At 43.4% G+C, this 26,559-nt stretch overlaps 2 protein-coding genes across 5 annotated transcripts in view; one reads left to right on the forward strand and one right to left on the reverse strand.

Annotated features, from left to right (window-relative positions):
* Gpbp1l1 (GC-rich promoter binding protein 1 like 1) overlaps positions 1-20,374 on the reverse strand; it is a 50,044-nt gene extending 29,670 nt beyond the window's left edge. The window contains exon 1 of one of the 2 annotated variants that reach the window (XM_048351202.1): positions 19,971-20,374. The gene's annotated coding sequence lies outside the window, so the exon portion shown is untranslated. Of the gene's footprint in view, positions 1-19,441; positions 19,594-19,970 lie in introns of those variants that run through there. The other variant, XM_048351201.1, reaches the window with a different exon arrangement.
* A 389-nt stretch (positions 20,375-20,763) lies between these two features.
* On the forward strand, positions 20,764-26,033 carry Tmem69 (transmembrane protein 69). Of its 3 annotated transcripts, none has more exons than XM_048351204.1 (3): positions 20,764-21,066; positions 22,236-22,377; positions 25,133-26,033. In XM_048351204.1, the coding sequence occupies exons 2-3, from the start codon at positions 22,336-22,338 to the stop codon at positions 25,808-25,810; spliced, it is 720 nt and encodes a 239-aa protein (XP_048207161.1). In that variant the 5' UTR covers positions 20,764-21,066; positions 22,236-22,335; the 3' UTR covers positions 25,811-26,033. The 3 variants fall into 3 exon arrangements, with proteins under 3 accessions (XP_048207161.1, XP_048207160.1, XP_048207162.1); XM_048351203.1 differs by having other exon boundaries at positions 20,765-21,062; XM_048351205.1 differs by lacking the exon at positions 20,764-21,066 and adding an exon at positions 21,087-21,127.
* Positions 26,034-26,559: the final 526 nt, after the last annotated feature.

The following is a 26,559-nucleotide window of genomic DNA, read 5'->3' on the forward strand; positions in this document are numbered from 1 at the left end:
CAGCACAGATCTCAACTTTTTGAGTAGCTAGGATTACAGGCTTGAGACACTAGCCCCCAGCTTTTATCTCCCTTTTAATTTTTTTTTGGGGGGGGGGGGCAGTCCTGGGGCTTGGACTCAGGGCCTGAGCACTGTCCCTGGCTTCTTCTTGCTCAAGGCTAGCATTCTGCCACTTGAGCCACAGCGCCACTTCTGGCCGTTTTCTGTATATGTGGTGCTGGGGAATCGAACCCAGGGCCTCATGTATACAAGGCAAGCACTCTTGCCACTAGGCCATATCCCCAGTCTTCATCTCCCTTTTAAACACTTAAAAATATGAGAAGCATGTGCTCTAAAGCTCAAAGAAGAGATCTGTTTCAAGTACAGAATTTTCAGAACTGTCAGGTGTTGAAAGGCAGGGCAAAAAGCAACACTTAGGGAGAACATGAAAGTAGAAAAAGTTCTGAGTTCCATTTTATTATTTCCCAATTTTCCAAATGCTTGGCAGTTTTGTTGTTCCCTTTTAAAAAACGAGAGGCTGGGAATGTGGCCTAGAGGTAGAGTGCTTGCCTAGCATACATGAATCCCTGGGTTTGAATCATCAGAAAAGCGGCGCTGTGGCTCAAGTGGCAGAGTGCTAGCCTTGAACAAGAAGAAGCCAGGGACAGTACTCAGGCCCTGAGTTCAAGCGCCAGAACTGGCCAAAAACAAAACAAAACAAAACAACCCCCCCTCCCAAAAAAACAGCGGTACATGTTTCTTTATAACTTTAGTTACTGGGGCTGGGAATATGCCCTAGTGGTAAAGTGCTTGCCTCGTATACATGAAGCCCTGGGTTCGATTCCTCAGCACCACATAACATGTAGAAAAAGCGGGAAGTGTGGCTGTGGTTCAAGTTGTAGAGTACTATCCCTGAGCAAAAAGAAGCCAGGGACAGTGCTCAGGCCCCGAGTTCAAGCCCCAGGACTGGTAAAACAACAACAACAACAACAACAAAATAACTTTAGTTACTTAGGAGGCAGGGCAGGGGGATTGAGCTCAAGCACAGTATGGACATGAGACATCATGTCAAAAAGTAAAACAGCTCAGAACAGTGGCATACACTTGTAATTCAAGATACTTAGGGGTGGAGCTGAGATCCAAAGGATCAAGATTTGAAGCCAACAGGAAAGCCCACAAGACTTCTCTCCAAAGTAACCAACAAAAAAGCAGGGCTGGAGGTGTAGTTTAAGTGGTAGAGTGCCAAGTGAGTAAGCAAGCAACCTGAACAAACTTGAGGACCTGAGCTTCAACACCTGTAACTGGCAAAACCAACCAAAAAGTTAACCAACCAACCAATCAGCCGATATCTTATCTTAGCCATAACTGGTCTACTTCATCATCTACCCTAGCTTATTCTATTGGCTAAGTTCAGCATAAAATTATATCAATCCTTGCCACCATTATCTGTTCCCCACCTTTTTCCTCAGCTTGATAGTCAAAAAATAGGCCATGGGCTGGGAATGAGGCTAGTGGTAGAAGGCTTGCCTGGTATACATTAAATCCTGGGTTTGATTCCTTAGATCCACATAAACAGGAAAAGCCGGAAGTGGCACAAGTGGTAGAGTTCTAGCCTTCAGCAAAAGAAGCTCAGAGACAGGGCTTAGGCCCTGAGTTCAAGCCCCAGGACTGACCAAAACAAACAAACAAACAATTCTCTATCTGAGAGTAATCTCTCTCAGAAGTCCTAAAGGTGTTTTTAAATTATGCCTTCTAGGATAGTTATAACTTAGCTACCAATAGGCCAAAAATTTCTCAGTTCTAGGAATCTGATCTTGATCCCTGGAATGAATATATAGCTTCTACCACTTAGCATAGTATCTTCCACATGATGAAGGTTCAAAGACCTGATGAACTAATTTTTACTAAGTTTAATATAATAAGGATGCAGAAATAGAAATATGAAACACTGATGCTGCTTAAGGCTTCCTCAAAATAATTAAACTATGATTACCATATGACCCATCAATTCCCTAGGTATACATTAAAAAGAAATAAAAGCATCTCTCACAGCTAGAGTGGTACATCATACTAGCACTTGAGAAACTGAAGCAGGAAGATTCTAAGTTTCATGCCAGCCTAGACTATATATAGTGAGACTCTCAAGAAGCTGGCTGCAGGTGGCCCATGCCTATAAGTAATCCAGAGGTGGGAAATTTTTTTCCTCCCAGGCCATATGGATATTTATAACACCATTTGTGAGCCATACAAAATTTTCAATACAGGCAGATGGTATGTCAGCTGATGAGAAGTGTAGGTGTCTGCCAGCCATGTACCAAATGATTTCAAGGGCCTTATATGGCTTGCAAGCTGGATGTTTACCACCCTGTAATTCTAGCTACTTGGGAGGCTAAGAATGGGAGGACTGCAGTTCAAGGTCAACTCAAGTAGAAAAAGTTTGCAAGATCGCCTTTCTCAACCCACAGCTGTGCTCAATAGCATGAATTAATCATTCTAGCTACTTCAGTATTAGCAATATCACTATTCCAGGTGAGCCCAGGCAGAAAAGTCTGAGACTCCATCTTAACTGAAGAATGCCTGAAATCTTAACTACTCAGGAAGCTGTTATCTGAGGTTGTGGTTTGAAGCAAGCCTTGGCAGGAACACTTATCCCCAACTAACCACCACCAAAAAGCCAAATGTGGAGCAGTAGTTCATGTGATACAATGCTAGCCTTGAGCACAAAAGCTCAGGGATGGTGCCTTGGCCCTAAATTCAAGCCCCAAGATTACAAAAGAAAAAAAAAAAAAAGGCTACACAAAGCCAGGCATCAGTGGTCATGCCTGTAATCCTAGTTGCTCAGGAGGCAGAGATCTGAGGATCAGAGTTCCAAGCCCCCAAGGCAGGAAAATCTGTGAAACTCTTATCTCCATTAAAGCTGGAAGTGGAGCTGTGGCTCAAGTGATAGAGTTGCTAATCTTGAACAAAAGAAGTTCAGGGAGACAACCCAGGCTGTAAGTTCAAGCCCCAGGAATGGCACATAAAAAAAGAGCTACACAAACATTTGCAAATGAGTGTTCACAGTAGCAAAACACAACATAAGAAAACAATAGACTTACTGTTTTTAAGACAGAGTATCACTATGTATACTAGTTTTGCCTCAAACTCATCATCCTCTTCCCTTAGCCTCTCAGTGAAGACACTAGAAGCATGTACCAGACCACAACCAATTAGTTGGACACAAAAAGCAAAGCACAGGCTAAAACACAGGTAAAACTCTTGAAAACAGTATTATGCTATACATAATTTATGTAAAATATCCAGTCCACACAGAAAACCAAACAATGGTTAACAGGAGCTGGGGAAATGGGGAGCAGAGAATGAGGTGTGACTGCTATTAAGCAACTGTGCAAGGTATCAGTTTAGGGTAATGAAAATATTCTGCAATTAAGACAGTAGAGATGGTTGAAAGCATTAAGAATGTACTTCATGACACTCAATTGTACCCATTTCCAAATGGTTACAATGGAAAATCTTTTCTCACAATGAAAAATATTATTAAACAAATATAAACAGACAATACTTTCAACTATAATTTTGTTTGTTTGTTTGTTTCTGCCAGTCCTGGGGCTTGGGACTCAGGGCCTGAGCAATGTCCCTGGTTTCCTTTTTGCTCATTAGCCCTCTACCTCTTGAGCCACAGCGCCACTTCTGGCCTTTTCTGTTTATGTGATGCTGAGGAATCAAACCCAGGACTTTATGCATGCTAGGCAAGCATTCTACTGCCAAGTCACATTCCCAGCCCCTCAACTATAATGTTTTACATAATCTATTCCTTATCTGGTTTCATAAAAGTGCTTTTGCGCTCTCTCTCTGCAAAGTGTAAATAGAATCAGTTATACCTAAGTGCTTGACCTAACAATTTATTGCTATAGTATGGATCTGAAACATCTCCTGAAGACTCATATTGAAGGATTCATCTCCAAAACAACAGTGTTCAGAGGTGATTGAATCATAAGGGCTATAACCTCATTAATCCATTCATGGATTCATAGCTATACAGAATATTGGAAGGTAATGAAAACTGTAGGAGATAAGGTCTACTTGGAAGAGAAACTAGTCACTAGAGGCATGTACTTGGAAGAATTTATTTATTTTTTATTTTTATTTTGCCAGTACTGGGGCTTGGACTCAGGGCCAGAGCACTGACTGCCTTCTTTTTGCTCAAGGCCAGCACACTCTACCCCTTGAGCCACAGTGTCACTTCTAGCCTTTTTGTATATATGTGGTACTGAGAAATCAAACCCAGGGCTTCATGTAAACGAGGCAAGCACTCTTGCCATTAGGTCGTATTTCCAGCCCCACTTGAAGACTTTATATCACTCTCTCCTTTCCTTGTGTGGATGTGCACATGCACGCCCACACACTAGAACTGGGGGGGGGGGGGGGGGGGGAGGGCGCCTCGGGCGCACTAAACTCAGGGCCTGGTGCTGTCATTTAGCTGTTTTGCTCAAGGCTGGTGCTCTACTGCTTGAGCCATAACTCTACTTCCTCTGTTCCTTCCTTGTTGCCGTGGGGTTAGCAGCTTCCCTCAGATAATGCCCTCCTGCTCTGGCCTGACCCTTTTGACCAGCGCAGAAATAACTGAACCATTGACAACAACCTCTGATACATGAGCCATATAAAGTCTCTTTCCTCCTTTAAGTTGATTTCTTCATATATTTTTGTAGGAGACAACCTAAAAGATGCTTTTTCTGGGCCCTGTGAATTAACTAAAAGTCCCTCAACTTGTGTATGTATGCCCTTTTTTGTTGTTGGTTGTGGGGCTTAAACTCGGGGCCTGGGCCTGGCTAGGGATCTACCACTTGAGCCACAGCCCCACTTCCAGTTTTTTGAGTGGCTAATTGGAGACAAGAGTCTCACGGGGACTTTTCTACTCAGGCTGGCTTCAAAACATGATCCTCAGAACTCAGCCTCCTGAGTAGCTAGGATTACAGGCATGAGCCACCAGTGCTTGGCCCTGTGCATGTGCCTTTTGATCTGAGGTATTCTGTGCTTGCAGTCTCCTTGTAGTTGGGTTGTGGGAGGAAACACTCTGATAAGCATCTTGTGTGGAAGTACACTTTCCTTCAAACAGGCAATGCCTTCTTAAAGAAAACTTGTTCCTACTCTGTTCTAGTAGTAAACTGATAACAATTCTCTGGAATAACTCTTAGGCCACACCTCTGATTTGAAATTTTAAAACTATGCCTACATTCTCATTCCCTGCTTCCAATTCTCCCCTATTTAACCTGAAGCCCAATGCCTGCACCTAGGAAAATTACTGAAAATGTACTTACTTACTAATTGACTGCTATGTAATAAATCTTTCAATGCCCTTCAGTATGTCTCTTTATTTGGCATATGGAGATGGGTGGCTGGACTAATCTGGGACCCTGGACTTTGGGTCTGAGGTCTAAAAACTCAGTTTAATTTTGCTACAGAAAGCTAACAAGAAATTTGTGAGATTGGGCTGGGAATATGGACTAGTGGCAAGAGTGCTTGCCTCGTATACATGAAGCCCTAGGTTCGATTCCTCAGCACCACATATAAAAGGTCAGAAGTGGCACTGTGGCTCAAGTTGGCAGAGTGCTAGCCTTGAGCAAAAAGAAGCCAGGGACAGTGCTCAGGCCCTTAGTTCAAGCCCCAGGACTGGCAAAAAAAAAAAAAAAAAAAAGAACAAAAAGAAAATTGTGAGGTTATAGTGATTATATAAAGCCAAATAATTCAGATGTCCATGCAATTGCTGTGCAGGATCAATATAGCTAAGTTTGGACAAGGTAGTTAAACCCTAGAATGCTTTAAGTAGAGCTTACTGGTTAATTCTGGTGGAAATAAAAACAGTAAAGGCCAGATTCATGAGGTTACAGGAGGAAAAGAAGACACTGTTAAGAATTGGATCACAGAGTTGGGTGTCAATGGTTCACACCTATAATCTTAGCTACTGAGATCTAAGGATAGCGGTTCAAAGCCACATCAGGCAGGAAAGTCCATGAGACTCATCTCCAATTAACTGCCCAAAAGCCAAAAATGGAGTTGTGGCTCAAGTGGTAGTGTTAGCCCTGAGCACAGGGCCCAGGTGGCAAATAATTGTCTACATTTTGTCTATGTTCTGAGATTTGTAGAAGACTGAATAAAGATAATTAAGCAGAACAGACAAGGAAATTATACATATGAAATACATTCTATAATTTTATATATTTAGCTATTACTTGAGCTGACACTAGGCCTTGGTCATTATAACACGATGTTGAGGTTTACAGGCATCTACATGCCTGTAGAATGTATCTACATTCTACAATGAAGTCACAAAAAATTTTACCAAGATTTCAAAGGAAGTCCTGTTAAGGCCAGGGAGTAGGTAGCAAGTAGGGTTAAGGTCTCTTCCAGCAATTCCCCAACTCCCCAGAGTGAGTGATGAGTGGAAGCTGTGAGTAAAGGCAAAGTTATAACAAAGATCCTAGGAACATGGAATATCTGCAAAGGAAAACTTCAGGGAGTGAACAGAACCAGCCAAAAGGCCACAACGGGCCACTCCCAGCCCACAAGGATACTCAATCCCTTTGGAGTTCACATTATGCTACTGTGTTCCTGGACATAGTCATGGAGCTATAGTAACTATTGTTGCTCTGCTGGATAGAGGGTTTTGGTCTGGCTTTGGTCCCATCTCTCCTACCTATTTCCCCATACCTCCCTTTTGGAATGGGAATATTTACCTTGTGCCTATCCTACCATTATACAATGGAAGTATTTAACTTGTTAGAATTTTATAGAAACTCATCTTAAGAGTTATCTTCAGGGGTGGGGAATATGGCTTAGTGGTAGAGTGCTTGGCCTAGCATGCATGAAGCTCTAGGTTCGATTCCTCAGTACCACTTAAACAGAAAAAGCTGGAGCTGGTACTGTGGTTCAAGGGATGGTGGTAAGCCTTGAGCAAAAGAAGCTCAGGGATAGTGCCCAGGCCTTGAGTTCAAGCCCCAGGACTGGCAAAAAAAAAAAAAAAAAGTTTCCTTGAGTTTTAGAGAAGATATGGACTTGGACTTTTAATCAATTCTGAAATTGCTTCTTTCTGGGGATTGTAGGAGATGGAAAAAATGCATTTTGCATTAAGAGATGGACATGAGCCTTTGGGGACCAGAGAAAGCATGATTTGTATCTGAGTGTGAATTAAGTTACCAATGCAGCAGTATTCAGGAGACTGATTCATGAAGACTAACCTTATTAATTGGTTAATCTATTGATAGATTAATAATCTGAAGGGAGCCGGCACCAGTGGCTCACACCTGTAATCCTAGCTACTCAGGAGGTTCAGAGCCATCTCAGGCAGAAAATTCCTTGAGAATCTTATCTTCAATAAACTACTCAGAAAAAGCCAGAGCTATGGCTCAAGAGGTAGAGTGCTAGTCCTGAGCACAGAAAGGCTCAGAAACAGAGCCTAGGTCCCAAGTTCAAGCCCTAGGACCAGCAACACAAAAAACAGAAATGGGGCTAGGGATATGGCCTAGTGGCAAGAGTGTCTGCCTCATATACATGAGGCCCTGGGTTCGATTCCCCAGCACCACATATATAGAAAATGGCCAGAAGTGGCGCTGTGGCTCAAGTGGCAGAGTGCTAGCCTTGAGCAAAAAGAAGCCAGGGACAGTGCTCAGGCCCTGAGTCCAAGGCCCAGGACTGGCCAAAAAAAAAACAAAAAAAAAAAACAGAAATAACTTGATGGGTTATTAAGTGAGGAAAACATAGAAAGTGGGAAGTAGTTTAACGGGGTGGTTCCTAGAAGAGTGCCATGTGGTAAGTACCTTTGTCTCACACAGCAATGAGGCCAACTAAAACCTCTGAAGCTGAGTCAAAATATACCTCTCCTTTGGCTTTTTCAAGTTTATTGTTATGGCAACAGAAAGCAAACATGTTCATTATAAATATTTGTTGAATAGTGTCTCTTAAAAGAATCTGACATCAGGTACTTCATATGATGTCAGGTACTGTTATGCACTCTACAACATGATCTAATTTTTTATACAATCTAATTTTGTATAAGAATATATTACTAGGTTCTTGCCAAGGGTCTTATATCCATTTCTTCTACCTTGGGCTCTCTTTAGACAGGATACTTACTCTATGTGCCTTTGATCATATAACCACTTTTAGTTTCTTGTGTCCTGTAGTATCACTACTTACTTCTGAAACTTCAACCTCTACCCATATTGGCTCCATTCACATTACCAAAAAAATTTCCTTTTCCACAACCATAAAACAAATTCCATTCCCCACAAGCCTGATTCCCCACAAGGTATCTGTACTTTTTCTTTTTTTTTTTTTAATCTACATTTTTTTTTTTCATATTAAAGAAACTTTCTAAGGGCTGGGAATATGCCTAGTGGTAGAGTGCTTGCCTCGCATACATGAAGCCCTGTGTTTGGTTCTTCAGCACCACATGTATAGAAAAAGCCAGAAGTGGCGCTGTGGCCAAGTGGTAGAGTGCTAGCCTTAGAGCAAAAAGAAGCCAGGAACAGTGCTCAGGCCCTGAGTCCAAGCCCCAGAACAGGAAGGAAAGAAGGAAGGAAGGAAGGAAGGAAGGAAGGAAGGAAGGAGAGAAAGAAAGAGAGAAAGAAAGGAAGAAAGAAAGGAAGGAAGGAAGGAAGAAAGGAAGAAAGGAAGGAAGAAAGGAAGGAAGGAAGGAAGAAAGGAAGAAAGGAAGAAAGAAAAAGTCTTCTTTAGTCACCCCTACTGGAATTTGTACAGTTCCGTTCTCCTTGCTGAAACTTAATCCCAAAAGGGGTGCTCTTGTACACAGGCTTGATTATAGGGTCCCTGGAATGACACCTGCAGTCTGTTCACACAGTTTCCTCCCTTAGCAGGGAAAGTAACAAAGGGACACAAGCTGTAGAATAAACTTGGTACTCCCAAATCATGCTGGAACTCTTGGAGTGTGACTTCCTGCACAAGTACACAAAAGAACTTGCACACTGTGAACAACTTCATGCCAGGATCCATGGCCTCATGCCCAGCTATGTGGAGCCACAGGACCAGCCTACACACATCCCCAGCTCATTCCAGGTGCGAAAGTACAGCAGGGCAGCCCAGGTGTATAGGCTGTGGTTACAAATGGTAGGTCACGGGCTGGGGATATAGCCTAGCGGCAAGAGTGCCTGCCTCGGATACATGAGGCCCTAGGTTCGATTCCCCAGCACCACATATACAGAAAACGGCCAGAAGCGGCGCTGTGGCTCAAGTGGCAGAGTGCTAGCCTTGAGCGGGAAGAAGCCAGGGACAGTGCTCAGGCCCTGAGTCCAAGGCCCAGGACTGGCAAAAAAAAACAAAAAAACAAAAAAACAAAAACAAATGGTAGGTCATGCAGGCCAATGGCCAGGCCCAGGAGCTGATGACTCTCGGTATGCATAGTTCTTAACAAAAACTCTAACAAATGTTAATGTCTTAATTCTTTCATTCTCCACGTATTTCTCAACTCATAGAAAGTTGCTTTCCCACTGGGTGTGGGTGGCTCACACCTGTAATCCTAACTACCCAGGGGGCTGAGATCTGAGGATCGCGGTTCAAAGCCAGCCCTGGAAGGAAAGTCCATGAAACTTTTTTGTCGGTTATGGGGCTTGAATTCTGGGCCTGGGTACTGTCCCTGAGCTATTCTGATCAAAGCTGGAAGTGGTGCTGTAGCTCAAGTGGTAGAGTGCTACCCTTGAGCAAAAGAGGCTTAGGGACAGCACCCCCAGTTCAAAGCCTAGAATTAATTGTCAAAAGAAAAAAAGAAAAAGAAAAAAAGGCAGGAAAGTTTTCAACTCCATAAATTTAGGACATTATTCTAAATAGAAGTAGCAATAGAACTTTCTAGGAATAGCAATTTGTACAAATCAGAGCCCAGAGTTGAAAACAAACAAACCATATTTAACTTGAAAGAGAATTTGCCAGAATACTATTACAAGTTCAGAGAACAAATGAGAGGCTCCTTCACTTTCCAAATATGAACAACACAGACAAAAAACAAAGGAAGCTAAGCAGTCAAAACCAGTGTCAAGGCATACAACTAGAAGAGCCTACTTAGGAAACTGTTCCAGCTTGCGATGTCACCACAAAAAGCCACTGGAATAAATCCCAAATTGTCCTCATTTCTCTGTGTCTCACTGGCACATCTTGGATAACGGGCTCCAGCTGTCCATGACTAAAAGTGTATTTGTGTGATATATCTATGTGTGCATACAGCCTTTCCAGCACTCTCTCCCAGAAAGATTCACAAAACAGCAAAAATGTAAGGGGGTTTAAACAGCAAAAACCCAGAACTGTAGGTGTGGCTAACAACGTTATTCAGTAACAAAAACTAGTTATATCAAAACAGTTCTGAATTAAGACTGGTAGGCTAAAATAAGATATGGTTATGGGGCTGGGAATATGGACTAATGGTAGAGTGCTTGCCTCGCATACATGAAGCCCTGGGTTTGATTCCTTAGCACAACATATATAGAACAAAGCCAGAAGTGGTGTGGTGGTGACTCAAGTGGTAGAGTGCTAGCCCTGAGCAAAAAGAAGCCAGAGACAGTGCTCAAGCCCTGGGTTCAAGCCCCAAGACTGGGGGGGGGGGGGGAGGGAGATATGGTTAATTTCATCAGAGGACAGAAACATATTACTTGATACAATGTGACACATTGCTTTTTGGCTAATAAGGTTCAGAAGCCATAAGGTTTTTGTTTTGTTCTGTTTTTTGATTTTTTTTTTTTTTTTTTTTTGCCAGTCCTGGGGCTTGCACTCCAGGCCTGAGCACTGTCTGTCCCTGGCTTCTTTTTGCTCAAGACTAGCAATCTACCACTTGAGCCACAGCACCACTTCCAGCTTTTTCTATATATGTGATAATGAGGAATCAAACCCAGGGCTTCATGTATGCAAGGCAAGCACTCTACCACTAGGCCATATTCCCAGCCATGCCATAAGGTTTTAAAATTAGCAAAAACATTCTATGGCATTTATTCCAAAAGTCACTAAACACATATAAGCAAACTATTCAATAAAGATAACTAGGGTTTCCCCCCCACACCCCCAAGCCAGCAAGTCATGGTGGCTTACATCTAAACTATCTCAGGTATTAGATTAGAGAGAACAAGATCAAGACTGAGGATCTAGGCCAGCCTGGACAAAAAGCTCATGAATAAAACCTCATCTCTACAAACAAACCAGAGGTAGTGATGAACACCTGTAATCCCAGTTACTCAGAAGTGTGAAGGAGACTAAGAGGGTGATCTGAGACTCAGGTTAGCTCCAGGCAAAAGTGAAAACAATGTAAATAAAAGTAAAAGAGGTGAAGTACTTTCAAACTGTACCAACCCTGAAAGGGAATAGGTTGTATGACTGTAAGTTGCTGTTTGTGACATTAGAAAAAAAACCACAACTATGTAATTAGTTTCTGTACCTCATGCCTGTAACTCCTAGCTCTACTCAGGAGGCTGAGACCTGGAGGATCATGGTTAGAAACAGCCTAGGAATAAAAATCAGCAGGCATTCTATCACCAATTAATCAGTGAAATGTTGGACTAGAGGCATGGCTCAAGTGGTAGAGTATCAGCTGTGAGCAAAAAAAGCTGAAGGACTTTAGGCCTTTGCACATATGTGTGTATAAGTACACACGCATATGTATACAGAATTTTTATATCTGAGATTTTTAACAGTAAACTGACTACTATATCTTAAGATACAATTTTGCTTTTTTATTCTTTTGTTGTACATCATAGGGCTTGAACTGAGGGCCTGGGTGCTATCTCTGATCTCTTTTGCTCAAGGCCAGACCTCTACTACTTTGAGCCAGAGCTCCACTTCTAGCTTTTTCTGTAATTAACTGAAGATAAAAGTCTATGGACTTCCCTGCCTGGGCTTGGTTTGAACCATGATCCTCAGATCTCAGCCTCCTGAGTAGCTAGTTTTATAGGCGTGAGCCACTAGCACCTGGTGAGACAATTCTGCCTTAAGTTCATTTTACTTAAAAGCATTTCTAAAAATCTATTCTGAAAAACAAGCTTTGGGGCTGGATGTGGCACAAACATGAAACCATGAGTTAAAATCCCAGTGCCACTGAGCATTGGTAACTCACACCTGTAATCCTAGCTGCTCAAGAGGGTCATAGTTCAAAGCTAGCCTGGGCAGGAAAGGCTATGATAGTCTTATCTCCAATTAACCACCAGAAAACCAGAAGTGGCACAGTGGCTGACAAGGTAGAGCGCTAGCCTTCAGCTGAAGAGCTAGAGGACAGTGCCCAGGCCCAGAGTTCAAGCCCCATGATTGTCGAAAACAAAAACTAATCCCAGTGCCCAACCCCTTTATTTCTGATCCAAAATTATTTTTTTTGTCGAGGGAGGCTTAAATTCAGGGACTGGCACTGTCCCTGAGCTTTTTTGCTCAAAGATATAACACTCTACCACTTGAGTCTCAGCTTCACTTCTGGCTTTTTTTTTTTTTTTTTTTTTTTTTGCCAGTCCTGGGGCTTGGACTCAGGGCCTGAGCACTGTCCCTGGCTTCCTTTTGCTCAAGGCTAGCACTCTGCCACTTGAGCCACAGTGCCACTTCTGGCTGTTTTCTGTATATGTGGTGCTGGGGAATCGAACCCAGGCCCTCATGTATATAAGGCAAGCTCTCTTGCCACTAGGCCATATCCCCAGCCCTCACTTCTGGCTTTTTGATGGTTAATTGGAGATGAGTCTCTGGAGTTTCCTGCATGGGCTGGCTTTGAACCATGATCCTCAGATCTCAGCCTCCTGAGTAGCTAGGATTACAAATTTGACCCAGAGGTGTACTTGACTTCAATATTACTTTTTTTTTGGCAAGGGGAGTGGGGGGGGTGGGGGTGGGAGAGTGCAGAAGCTTAAACTCAAGGGCCTGGGCACTGTCCTTGAGCTTCTTCTGTTCAAAGCTAACACACTACCACTTGAGCCAAAGTGCCACTTCTGGCCTTTTCTGAATAGTGCATTGGAGATAGAAGTCTCAGGGACTTTTCAGCCAGGACTGGCTTTGAACTGTGATCCTCAGATCTCAGCTTCCTGAGTAACCTTCTCAAATTACAGGCATGAGCCACCAGTGCTCAGCCAAAATTACTTATAAGCTAGAGGTACAGACTCTAAACCCTAGATGTCTGCTTCAAGTCCCATATTTGCAATTTGAAGACACTTGGATTGTTGCCGATAACCATATAAGAAAATATATGTAAAATGTTATGGATAACAACCAGGATGTTTTCCTCAGAAAAGGAAAAAAATATAACCTGAGCTATAATGCATACAGAATGTTAAAAGTTGGGAGGTGAAAAGAGGAAAAGAAACCCAAATTTTCAGATGGGAAATTTTTAGACCCAAAAGGGGCCGAGAATTTTTATTTTTATTTTTTTATTTTTTGCCAGTCCTGAGCCTTGAACTCAGGGCCTGATCACTGTCCCTAGCTTCTTTTTTTTGCTCAAGGCTAGCACTCTATCACTTGAGTCACAGTGCCACTTCTGGCTTTTTCTATATATGTGGTGCTGAGGAATCGAACCCAGAGCTTCATGTATGCGAGGCAAGTACTCTACCACTAGGCCATATTCACAGCCCCTTGAGAAAGTTCTTTTACTAACTAAAACCAGGAAATAAAACCACTGAAAAAGCATCATACTTAGCTTGATTTCAAAATATGATACATAAGTGGGGAGATTGTCTGGAAAAATTAGTATTGCCTTATCAGCCAGGGACTGGTGGCTCACTCCTGTAATCCTAGCTGAAACTTGAGGATTGAGGTTTGAAGCCAGTCTATGCAGGAAAACTCCAGAGACTCTCATTTCCAGTTAACCACCAAAAAGCCAGGTAGAATTGCTGTTCAAGCAGTACTAGCCTTGAGCAGAAAAACTTAAGGGACTGCAGCATTCAGGCCAAGTTCAAGCTCAGTACAGACATGCAGACACTGACACATTATTGAACTAGACAGCAAAGCAGAAGCATATCAAATGCTCCACTTTACACACTCTACCAGAGGGTAAATAACCAATACAATTACTCTACTGCTCCAGGGAGCAACTGAAAGGAAATGATACAGATTAGAACCAATGACCAAACCAGAAAATAAAAGCTGCCCAACCCATCCCCAAGTTTCAATTTAAGTCTATATATCAACTACTATTTTTTTCAAGACTAGAAATATATAGAAGTGAGAAACTGCAGGACAATTTGGTTTATCTAACAAAGTATAAACACACACACACACACACACACAGTCTTAAAAGAGACAGGTGGCTCAGGCTGCCAGTAATCCTATCTACTCATGAGGCTGAGATCTGAGGATTGCAGTTGGAAGCTTGCCAGTGCAGAAAAGTCCCCATGAGACTCATCTCCAAATTAACCACTCAAAAACAGGAAGTGGAGCTGTGGCTCAAAGTGTTATAGTGCTAGCCTTATGCAAAAGAGCTAAGGGGCAGCGCTCGGGCCCTGAAGTCAAGTCCCATGAATGACCAATAAAAAAAAAAAAAAGTATGCTATTCTTCATGTATTTCTGTAAGTTCTATGTCAAGCTGTGAATTTTTTTCTTTGGTCAGTCATGGGGCTTGAACTCAAGGCTTGGGCATTGTGCCTGAGCTCTTCTACTCAAGGCTAGCACTCTTACCACTTTGAGCTAGGTACCACTTCTAGTTTTCTGGTGATTAATTGGAGATAAGAGTCTCACAGGGCTGGGGACATGGCCTAGTGGCAAGAGTGCTTGCCTGGCATACATGAGGCCCTGGGTTCAATTCCCCAGCACCACATATACAGAAAATGGCCAGAAGTGCCGCTGTGGCTCAAGTGGCAGAGTGCTAGCCTTGAGCAAAAAAGAAGCCAGGGACAGTGCTCAGGCCCTGAGTCCAAGCCCCAGAACTGGCCAAAAAAAAAAAAAAAAAAAAGAGTCTCACAGATTTTCCTGCTCCGGCTGGCTTTGAACTGTGATACTCAAAACTCAGCCTCCTACTGAGTAGCTAGGATTACATGTATGAGCCACCCTGCAAGTTTTTTGACTGTCAGGAATGTTTTATGGATATTCCCAGTCCCTAACACACTGAAAATGGTACAACACAGCATCCACTGTCTTAAAAGTGACTGAGCTATTTTGCTGACAACTGAAAAATTGCCCAACAGATCACTTAAAGGCTATTTGTGTTCGAGAAGGAAAATAACTAATAAGCCCCATTAAATACTTGCTTAGTTATATTTAAAGTCACCTGTAAAATTCAGTTCCTTTTTTTTTTTTTGCCAGTCCTGGGCCTTGGACTAAGGGCCTGAGCATTGTCCCTGGCTTCTTTTATTTATTTATTTTTTTCTCAAGGCTAGCACTCTGCCACTTGAGCCACAGCACCGGTTCTGGCTATTTTCCATATATGTGGTGCTGGGGAATCGAACCCAGGGCCTCATGTATATGAGGCAAGCACTCTTGCCACTAGGCCACATCCCCAGCCCTCAGTTCCTATTTTTGAACTCATTTTTGATTGCAGGTAGTTGTGTTTGAGGCTGACTTCAGTGTGAAATAAAAATCACTGAGTTTGATTTACAAATAACTTGGTGTTAGGCCTCCAATAGCACTACCACATATTAAATTCCAGACAACACCAACTATAGAGACTTAGGGGGTAGCATGCTATCTGTATCACCTAAATTCTAACTCCCCTCCCCCTCTCCAGTCTATCTGAAAAGATACATTACAAGTGTTTTATGTCCCTTATTTTTCCAATACTCTTAAAGGTAGCAGTAGGGATGGAGGACATACCTCAGGTAGCAGAGCACTACATTAGCATGTGTGATGTCCTAGGTTCAATACCAAGCACTACAATAAAAGCCCAAAATAACAGGCTCCCAGCTTAAGGCAGCAGGAAATACAATTATCTTAGAATTAGACTGCCTAGGTTTGAATACAAATACTGTTCACATACTAACTAAATGAGTCTCTTAGTCATTTTTGTCTGTCAGCTGTAGAATAGAGGATAAAACAGTACTGACCCTTGGTAGGGATGGGGAAGAATGATGAAACCTGTGACACTGATCAAGATGCATTGTACTCCTGAACTGACATATTGAATGGTAATCCCTTTCTACAACTACTTGAAGATAAGCATCAGTCTCTCCCTGGCATATCAGACTTAAACCATAAAATAGACCATCTGCTGAAGAAAGATTCAGAGTTGAATTATATCTTTAATTGTACATTAAAAAATTAATCAGGGGGGCTGGGGATATGGCCTAGTGGCTAGAGTGCTTGCCTCGTATACGTGAGGCCCTAGGTTCGATTCCCCAGCACCACATATACAGAAAATGGCCAGATGTGGCGCTGTGGCTCAAGTGGCAGAGTGCTAGCCTTGAGCAAGAAGAAGCCAGGGACAGTGTGCTCAGGCCCTGAGTCCAAGCCCCAGGACTGGCCAAAAAAAAAAAAAATTAATCAGGGCTGGGAATATGGCCTAGTAGTAGAGTACTTGCCTTGTATACATGAAGCCCTGGGTTCAATTCCTCAGCAACACATATATAGAAAAAGCCGGAAGTGGTGTTGCGAGTGCTAGCCTTGAGCAAAAAGAAACCAGGAATAGTGCTCAGGACCCGAGTTCAAGGCCCAGGACTGGCAACAAAAACAAAGCCAAACAACAAAAATTAATCATAGGTTGGGGTATAGCTGCTCAATGGTGCCTAGCACCCACAAAGCCCTGGGTTCAATTTGCTTCAAAGAAGGAAACAAAGTATGCACAATAAATATAGATGCCGAAATGTCTTCCAGACTTAACATTTCCAACTTTAAATGATTTAATGTTCTCTCCTCAGCCACTGATTTTTCTGGTAAAGTGAATTCATTTAAAATAACTGCTCCCCTCCCCCATATAAACATACACACATTTCAAGAGCTCTGAAAAGACCAACTGAATGTTTACACCACCACGTACAAACCATTTTGAGTACTCTATAAAAGAGAATAATGTCATGGTAAATCATACAGGACTCTATAGACATTCACACACAGTGATACCAAAGGAGGCTATTCTTAGAAGAACACAAAGGCAAAATGCCCATGTGCATTTGATCATATAAAATAGTATTTATCAAAATGAGCTCAAAAAATTATCAAAAGGAAATGAAGGTCTCACTAAAGTACAGTTAGCAAGAATGTCAAAACACTAAGAAATTAACTTGTAATTTCATAAGGAACCTTAAATGATTTCTTGTACAACCAGCAAAAAACAAACAAAAAAAGCCTAGGTCCTGGAGCTTGAACTCTGGGCTCTTTGTGCTCAAGGCTCTACCACTTGAGCACAAGGCCACTTAAGCTTTCTTCTGAGTAGTTTATTGGAGATGAGTCGCCAGAATTTTCATGTTCAGGCTGGCTTAGAACCAGATCCTCAGATCTCAGTCTCTAGAATAGCTAGGATGACAGGCAGGAGCTACTGGCAGCAGGAATATTTTTTTTTTGGGGGGGGCAGTCCTGGGGCTTGGACTTGGGGACTGAGCACTGTCCCTGGCTTCTTTGGCTTAAGGATAATACTCTACCACTTGAACCACAGCACCACTTCCAACTTTTTCTGTTTATATAGTGATGAGGAATGAAACCCAGGGCTTCATGCATGCAAGACAAGCACTCTACTGCTATGCCATATTTCCAGCTCCCAAATTATATTTTTTAATATAAGGGAATAAACAAAAACTTTTTATGAAAATAAGTTGAAATTAGTAAGTTGAAACGTTCTCATTTTACAATTTGTGCTCTATTGTACCTGAAACTCAAGTATCCTTCCAAATACTGAAACTATTTTTAGTTTCCAATGTTGGAATGTATTTTGTTTTCAGATAAGTTTCTAGAACTATTTCCTTTTTTTTTTTTTTGCCAGTCCTGGGGCTTGTACTCAGGGCCTGGGCACTGTCCCTGAGCTTCTTGTGCTCAAAGCTAGCACTCTACCACTTGAGCCACAGCACCACTTCTGGCCTTTTCTGTTTATGTGGTACTGAGTGAGGAATCGGACCTAGGGTTTCATGCGTACTAGGCAAACACTGTACCACTAAGCCACAATCCCAGTTCTTACCTTTAAAAAAAAAAATCGATCAATAAACAAAAAGCCTTTTGCTGGGTGCTAGTGGCTCATGCCTGTAATCTGAGGTACTCAGGAAGCTGAGATAAGGTTCAAAGCCATCCCGGGCAGGAAAGTCCATGAGACTCATCTGCGATTAACCACCAAAACAACAACAACAACAACAAAAACAGACAAGGCTGAAAGTGGAACTGTTGCTCAAGGGTCACGTGGTAGTGGGGGGGGGAGGGAGAAGGCTCAGAGCCTACTACCTGAGTTCAAGCCTCAGGATTGGCACCCAAAAAGTCACAAACTTATCAGCACTACTGATAGAAAAAAACTGTAGAAACGTTAAGGCGTTTGAACAAATTACAAATTTAATTCTGTTGAAGACTATCACTTTATTATTGATGGGATTTGGAGAGTAACTTGACTTTGTTTACTGAGCCAAAAACGTGAACCACCATTAACACCGTGTTTTCCTAGTATGCAGTATCTGTTTAAAGTATTCAAAAATATTACAATCCAACGAAAGGGTACAAACACGGCAAACAAAACAAAACTATAAGAAAGTACTAAAAAGAAAAGCCCTAACCCATTCTCACATAAACTTTTGGGACAAGCAAACTTCGTGAGCCTCACCTTTTTCACCTAGCATAAGAAGCCGTAGAGGTAGGACACCAACCCCCCCACACCCCTCCCCCAAAATCCCAGGATCAAAAGATCCACTTAATGTCACATAGGATAAAACGACTAAAATATTACGACATGTTATTCCATTTAAGTTACCGAAGGGCAGAATACTTCCCCAAGCCACAGCCATTTTAGATTCAGTCGGTCCTCTGATTTTTACGGGGTGGAGATTTAAAGTAAAATAAAAACACTGGTCAAAACAACTCAAGATCAACGAATATTCTGCTTGTGGAAGGGGAAGGGAGCGGATAGACTGACTCCAAATTTACTACCCAGAAGAACCCGGGTGCCGGCCGTGCAAACTCTTTTTTTTTTTTCCTCAGATATCTGCCTCACATTTGACTTACAAGATGGAAAACAGAAAGTCTTTGGCTCTTATTCTAAGGGAAGAAAAAAGAAACCCGTAAACCAAGCCACGGAAACACCAGCAAGCCGGAACGCCTGGAGGGCAGCCAGAGCGCCGCAGGTGAGTGTTCCGACCCGAGGAGCAAAGTTGAAGTAGAAGCCGCGGCAACGCTCCGGGGCAACACTCCAGGCGCCTCGGGGGCGCCCGAACTACCCGACCCCGGGGCTCCACTCCGCTCGGCCTTCTCAGCCGACCGACACCCAACCACCTGTGTGCGACCTTCCTCCAACTAGTTTTCACAGACGGCGGGCCAGGCAGCGGGCGGAGCCCCGCTCCGGGCGACTCCAGGGTCCCCCTACTGCTCGGTGTCCGTAAGCCCCACTCACCCGGTAGCCGTGGGGCTACGGTCAAAGATAAGACGCTGCGTTTCGGGACGCGTGACCGGCTTTCAGACCCGCAGAGGTGACTAGCCTACAACCATAACAAAGCTCTTCCCAAAATGGCTGCCCGGCCCACAAGGCCCGAGGAGGGGCAAAGCGGGTGGAGGAGGAGGAGCCACCGCCAGCCTGGCCCCGCCCCCTCCGGCCCCGCCCCTCACACACCCGCTGGAGCGCACCCGCACGCGCAGGGGCCTTCCCAGGACTCGGTGGGGCTTCGCTGGCGCCTCACGCTGGTCGGTCCTAGACCGCGTGAATGGCGGTTATCCCCTTTCCCGCCCCCAGCTCTCTTGAGCTTCCGGCGGCGCACGGCCGCCCTGGTGCACATTCGCCGCTTCAGAATCAAATCCTTTGCTTTTCCTGGCACCGCCAGTGAGGCCACAGTAGAGGAGTTTAGTACTTTTCCTCATCGGTCCCGGAGCGAGTGAGTGGGGTGTACAGAAGCGTACCCGGCCTTTCCCGGGACCCCGTTCTTCACCTTCGCACACCCAGCCTCAGGGCAAGCTGGCGTCGCCGAACTACCGCTACCAGTACGAGTCAGCCAGTTTCGGAAAAACGTGTGTTTTCCTACCGGCGCACACCAGCTCCTGCGTTCACGTGCGCGCGTCCTAGAGACTCCAGCCCCCAGCGGGCCACCCGGCCTGTTCTGCAGACCTGCGTAGCGGATTCTGGCGCGCTACCCGCCGGGAGTAGTAGTTCCAGGGCACGGAAGGGACAGCGCGGGGCGAGGTACTGGGGGCGGGGCCTGCGCCTGCGCATAGAACCGGAAAACCTTTTCTCCTACCCGCAGCCTCGTCGGGTAACGCATGACGTGAAGGGGCGGGCGCTGGCGGAGAGGGACAAGGAAGTAAAAGTGAAAGCCTGGACGGGCGGGGAGAGGCTACAGTTCGGGACGTTTCGCGGCGGTTCTGTCCCTCTCCGGAAGCCAAGCCTCGGGAGGGGATGGTAGCCCGGAAGGAAGCTTGACCAACCTAGAATCTATCGGGACGAAGTGATTGAACTGGCGGGAGTGGTTCCCTGGATAAATGTGTTGTCTTGTTTGCCTTCGGCGTTATCCTTAGATAGGAACATTACCTTTGGAGGCTAAAAGTGTCTGTGGCTGATAACTTCGATAAACTGACATGGAAGTGACTGGGCCAAGGTCACCACAGTCAAGAAACAAGCCGAGGGTGGCAGGAGGAATGCTTCTGGATCACACTCGTGTCCCCCCCCCCCCCCGCGTCCCCATGCCAAAGTTCACTTTTAAGATTAATTGCACTCTACCTTCCCGAAATCGGAGGGCAGATTCTTCAGCACCCTTATATAGAGACTGTTAAAGCACCTTGTTCAACAGCCGACTTCAGGAATTAAGATTAAAAAAAGGGGGGAAAAAAAAAAAAAAGGCCTCAACACCGAAAGCCGGGTGTTGGAACCAGTTAGCTCAAGTCCCTACCCGGACTTTTTTCTTTTTCCGGTCTCAGGAAGTGGCGGAGCTGTTTCACTCCACTCCCCGGAAGCGCGCTTCCCACGAGTTTCTGCACTTCTTTTCACTCGGCTTTGCCTGCCTGTTCCCGCGCGAATCCGCCGGCGAGTGAGTGTAGGGGACACCGAGGGTGCTTGTTGGGAAGGAGGTCACCGAAAACTGGTAATCAAAAGGTATTTCCGTGGATCTCCGCCTCTAAACCATGATCCCTTTCCTGAGATGTAGGCTTTAGTTTGCAGTTGTCCCACTGGGGAATATTTGAGAGTTTTCACCCGAATTGAAGACATAAACTCTGGGTCTCTCTAGTCTCCCTGGCGTTGCCGTGTGTAAAAGTCAACTTTTTTTTTTTTTTTTGGATGTGCCTTGAACTAAGGGTCTGGGTGCTGTCCCTGAGCTTGCGCGCTCTCTCTCTCTCTCTCAAGGCTAGCGCTCTACCACTTGAACCACAGCCCCACTTCCAACTTTTTGAGGTTCATTGGACAGAGGAGTCTCAGGGACTCTCATGCCCCGGCTGGTTTTGAACTCAGATCTCATCCTGAGAAGCTAGGATTGCAGGCGTGAGCAACCGGTGCCCGTCAGCGTATCTCTTATATAGTATTCGTGAATTGGGCAACACCCTGCTACCTACAGTGGTTGGAGCGTATCCGAAAGTGGATATTTTAAATACATGTAAAATATGCATTTTACACTACCAGATTTAAGTCTAAATTGCATTTGTTCCTGCCGTCATTTAGAGCTGTAAATTCTCTCTCACACACACCCACTGCGAAATAGATACCTAAGCTGGATAGGATGGTACAGGTCTGACTTTCCGTTTTGTTTTGGGTTTTTTTTCTTATTTATTGTCAAAGTGATGTACAGAAAGGTTACAGTTTCATACGTTAGGCCTTGGGTACATTTCTTGTACTGTTTGTTACCTCCTCCCTCCTGACTTTCCGTTTTAAAGATGGGAAAACTGGCACTCTAGGAAGCACTTTGCCCAATATTGCACAACTTGGAAGTGGTATATGTGTTTCGTAAAATCCATATCTTTTCTCTGCATATGGCTCTGTTACAACAAATTAAAAGAATAATTAGAGAAAGAAGATTGGTTTCCTTTATATAGTACTGGCAACAATTGGAGAAAAAGATCTGTTTCCTTTATACCACACTGGCTTTTTGAAAAGCACTAATGATTGTTTTAAGAGAAAACCACATTCTATGGAAGAAATTCTCATGAGTTATTTTATTTAAAAAGTTCATAAAACTGAAGGTGATTAAATGCTATTGTTTTATACACAGTGACATGCATCTCATCTCGCCCAGCTCCTCCAGTTAGCTATAAAAATACATGAATCAGAACTGCTTGACATCTTCCTGAAGATTTTTAGTGGAGGCCAGTATGTTTCACATCATTCAGAGCTTTTCTCGAGCATCTTCAAAGGTAGGTATATTCAGCAAATACACAATACTACTTACCAAGAACTACTCTGACTTACAGCAGTAACAGTATAAAGAAGACAAAAATCTTTTTGTTTTTGCCAGTCCTGGAGCTTGAACTCAGGGCCTGGGCACTGACCTTGAACTCTTTTGCTCAAGGCTAGCACTCTACCTCTTGAGCCACAGTGCAACTTCTGGTTTTTCCTGCTTATGTGGTACAGAGGAATTGAACCTAAGACTTCATGCATGCTAGGCAAGTACTCTATCACTAAGCCACATTCCCAGCTCTAGGTGAAATTTTTTTTAAATGGAAGTTATTTAGGAACTGTGGAGGAGGCTTCAATAACATGCTAAGAATATTCTCCTTTGTTTCCATTTGTAAGGCTCTTTCATCAGCCTGGATGACCCCTGTGATCCACTAAAGTATAGTTATAAAGCTATTCTTTTTTTTCAGTCCTGGCGCTTGAACTCAGGGCCTGAGCACTGTCCCTGGCTTCTTTTTGCTCAAGGCTAGCACTCTGCCACTTGAGCCACAGTGCCTCTTCTGGTCTTTTCTATATATGTGGTGCTGAGGAATCAAACCCAGGGCTTCACGTATATGAAGCAAGCACTCTTGCCTCTAGGCCATATTCCCAGCCCCAAAGCTATTCTTGATACTTACTATTTCTCTTGCATGCTTTATTATTCTCCATTGCTTTTACCACTTGATATACTAAATATTTTACTTGTTCATATTTTAGCCAATCCTCTTCCCTTCACTTGAATACATGAAGACAAAGATTTTTGTGGATGGGAATGTGGCTTAGTGGTAGAGTGGATGCCTAGCATGCATGAAGCCCTGGGTTCGATTCCTCAGCACTACTTAAACAAAAAGAGCCGGAAGTGGCGCTGTGACCCAAGTGGTAGAGTACTAACCTTGAGCAAAAGAAGTTCAGGGACAGTGCCAAGCCCGAGGACTGAGCCCCCCCCCCCCCAAAAAAAAGTTCACCCAACATTGTTTTTAGTTATTTTGTGTAGTTGAAGTCGAGCATCTGCTCACACAGAGTGAGTAAAACAGTTATTAAAGTCAAAGGAAAAAAGATATGGCCCTCTCAAGTCTTCTAAGACAAGTAAACAATTTTAGTTCACTGTGGGAAAAATTAGAAGTTTAAACAATATTTACTACAGGATCCTTAATCTGGAAAGGTATTCAAGAAAGCTTCAAGCTGAATTTTGGAAGATGGGTTAAGTTCCCCACATAGAAAAGTAATAGAAGCTAGAATTCTAGACAGAGCCATGTAAAAGGAAGGTAGCAATGTTTTATAAAAACTAAATTGGGGGCTGGGAATATGGCCTAGTGGCAAGAGTGCTTGCCTCGTATATGTGAAGCCCTGGGTTCAATTCCTCAGCACCACATATATAGAAAAGGCCAGAAGTGGCGCTGTGGCTCAAGTGGCAGAGTGCTAGCCAGAGCAAAAAGAAGCCAGGGACAGTGCTCAGGCCTTGAGTTCATGGCCCAGGACTGGCAAAACAAAAACAAAACAAAAAACAACTAAATTGGCACTAGGTGCTGATGGCTCACAGTAATCCTGACTACTCAGGAGGTTGAGATCTAAGGATCTCAGTTCAAAGCCAACCTAGGCAGGAAAGTCAATTAAGACTTCTCCAATTGGGCTGGGGATATGGCCTAGTGGCAAGAGTGCTTGTCTCGTATACATGAGGCCCTGGGTTCAATTCCCCAGCACCACATATACAGAAAATGGCCAGAAGTGGCGCTGTGGCTCAAGTGGCAGAGTCTAGCCTTGAGCAAAAAGAAGCCAGGGACAGTGCTCAGGCCCTGAGTCCAAGCCCCAGGACTGGCAAAAAAAAAAAAAAGACTTTTCCAATTAACCACCACCATGTCACAAGTAGAGCTATGGCCAAAAACAAAACAGAACAAAACAAAACTCAAGGACAGTGTCCAGGCCCTGAGTTCAAGTGCAGGTGCAACACCCATACATGTGCTTAAATACATACATTAAATTGGTAGATGTTTCTGAGGTTTTTTGTTTTGTTTTTGCCAGTCCTGGGGCTTGAATACAGGGCCTGGGCACTGTCTTTGAGCTTATTTTGCTCAAGGCTAGCACTCTACCACTTGAGCCACAGTACTACTTCCGGCTTTTTCTGTTATGTAGTACTGAAGAATCAAACTCAGGGCTTCATGCATACTAGGCAAGCACTCTACCACTAAGCCACATTCCCAGCTCTAGACGTTTCTTTTTGTGTATGTGCTGGTCATGGGGCTTGGATTTAAGAACTGGATGCTGTCCCTGAGCTTTTTCATTCAAGGCTAGCACTCCATCACTTCAGTCACAGCTTCACTCCCGGCTTTTTGGTGGTTGGAGATAAGCGTCTCTTAGACTTTCCTCACTGGGCTGAATTTGAATCATGATCCCGAGAGCTCAGCCTTCTGAGTAGCTAGGGTTACAGGTACAACCCTAATGCCCACCTTAGATATTTTCTCCACTTAAAATAGCATTCTTAGTGCTGCTTTATTTCATTTCTAAATTTTTCAATTGACATAGTAGTCGCATATTATTAGGAAAAATTACATATTTATAATGAAATATATTGCTGTTAATACTAACAATATAAGTCTGTAGTCAGTTCAACCTGCTTGTAAATTTTCCTCTTTTAACAGATAGCATTTTTTTTGTCTTTGTTTCAGACTGGAATTAACCAAGAAATCTGGTGGTGAATTCTGTTTTTAATTTTGTCTTCTGGTCCTATTTTATGTATAGATGCTGAGACTAGGAGCCAGCAAAATGGGTACCCTTTCTTTCAAGATTGCTCTCCAGCAGAAGCTTTCCCCTTTGTTTCCAAGGCCTCAGCTTTTCCAATCATTTCCAGGGTGTTTGAGCAAGAACCAATGCTATCATACATCACCATGCAGCTTTAAGAAGAAGGAGAAGCAAACAGTGGCCAAGCCACCAAGCACTATTACTTACCTGACAGATAGCCCAAAGCCAGCATTATATCTAACTCTGGCAGGACTAATTCCCTTGGTTGCTCCACCAGTGGTCATGGTCATGACAAAGACCTATATTCCTGGATTAGCTTTTTCTCAGATGGTTTATGGTGCCAGTTTCTTATCTTTCTTGGGAGGAATCAGATGGGGCTTTTCCTTACCAGAAGGTAGTCCAGCCAAACCAGACTACCTTAATTTGGCTAGTAGTTTAATTCCTGTTGTGTTTTCATGGTTTGCTTTCCTTATTTCTGAAGGACTGGGAGAGGCCATAGTCACAATTGTAATTGGTTTGGGAATAGCATTACATGTTGAAGTTTTTATCTTGCCACAGTATCCCAATTGGTTCAAAGCCTGCAGGATAGTAATCACTTTAGTGGCATTTTTTTCATATGTAGCCACTTTAGTGGTTCAGAATATTTATCCAGAGAAGGAACACAAGAGTCTTCATTAAGTAGAATAAATGTAAAATTACTTTGTTGATAACATTAGCCTGTGGGCTACTAGCCTTGTAAAATTGCAGTTTAACATCACCTTTTTCTAACTCCCTTGTTTGGATTATTTTATTTCCTAGCAAAAGTAACTTATTTGTTATAGGTTTTTCATTTATTTGTTATTTTCTTTGATTGGTCATGGGGCTTGAATTCAGGGCCTGGGTGCTTGTCCCTAAGCTCTTTTGCTCAAGGCTAGCACTCTACCACTTTGAGCCACAACATCATTTCTGGTTTTCTGGTGGTTAATTGGAGATTGAGAGTCTCATGGACTTTCCTGCCTGAGCTGGCTTTGAACTGTGATCCTCAGATATCAGCCTCCTGAGTAGGCAGGCTGGCTCTGAACTGCAATCTTCAGATCTTATTCTCCTGAGTAGCGCATGAGCCACTGGCACCTGACTAGGTTTTTCATTTCTTTAAAAAAAGGGAAGTGGCATTGTAGCTCTAAGTAGTAGAGTGCTAGCCTTGAGCCAAAAAGCTCAGGGATGACAGTGCCTGGGCCCCAAGGTCAAGCTCACATGACAATAGAAATAACAATTAAAAATTTCATGGTAATTACTTGATCTAGAGCTTGAAGATCTCTTAAGTCTTTGTCATGTCTTACTAGGTTAGTTTACATTGTCTTTTCATGAATTGAATAATCATTCACTTAAAACATTTCAGTGTTTTGTCTTTAAAAAATGTAAAATAAAAGATAAAAATCCTATTAGAG

The sequence above is a fragment of the Perognathus longimembris genome, chromosome 7 (assembly GCF_023159225.1).
Source record: "Perognathus longimembris pacificus isolate PPM17 chromosome 7, ASM2315922v1, whole genome shotgun sequence".
Classification (NCBI taxonomy): Eukaryota; Metazoa; Chordata; class Mammalia; order Rodentia; family Heteromyidae; genus Perognathus; species Perognathus longimembris.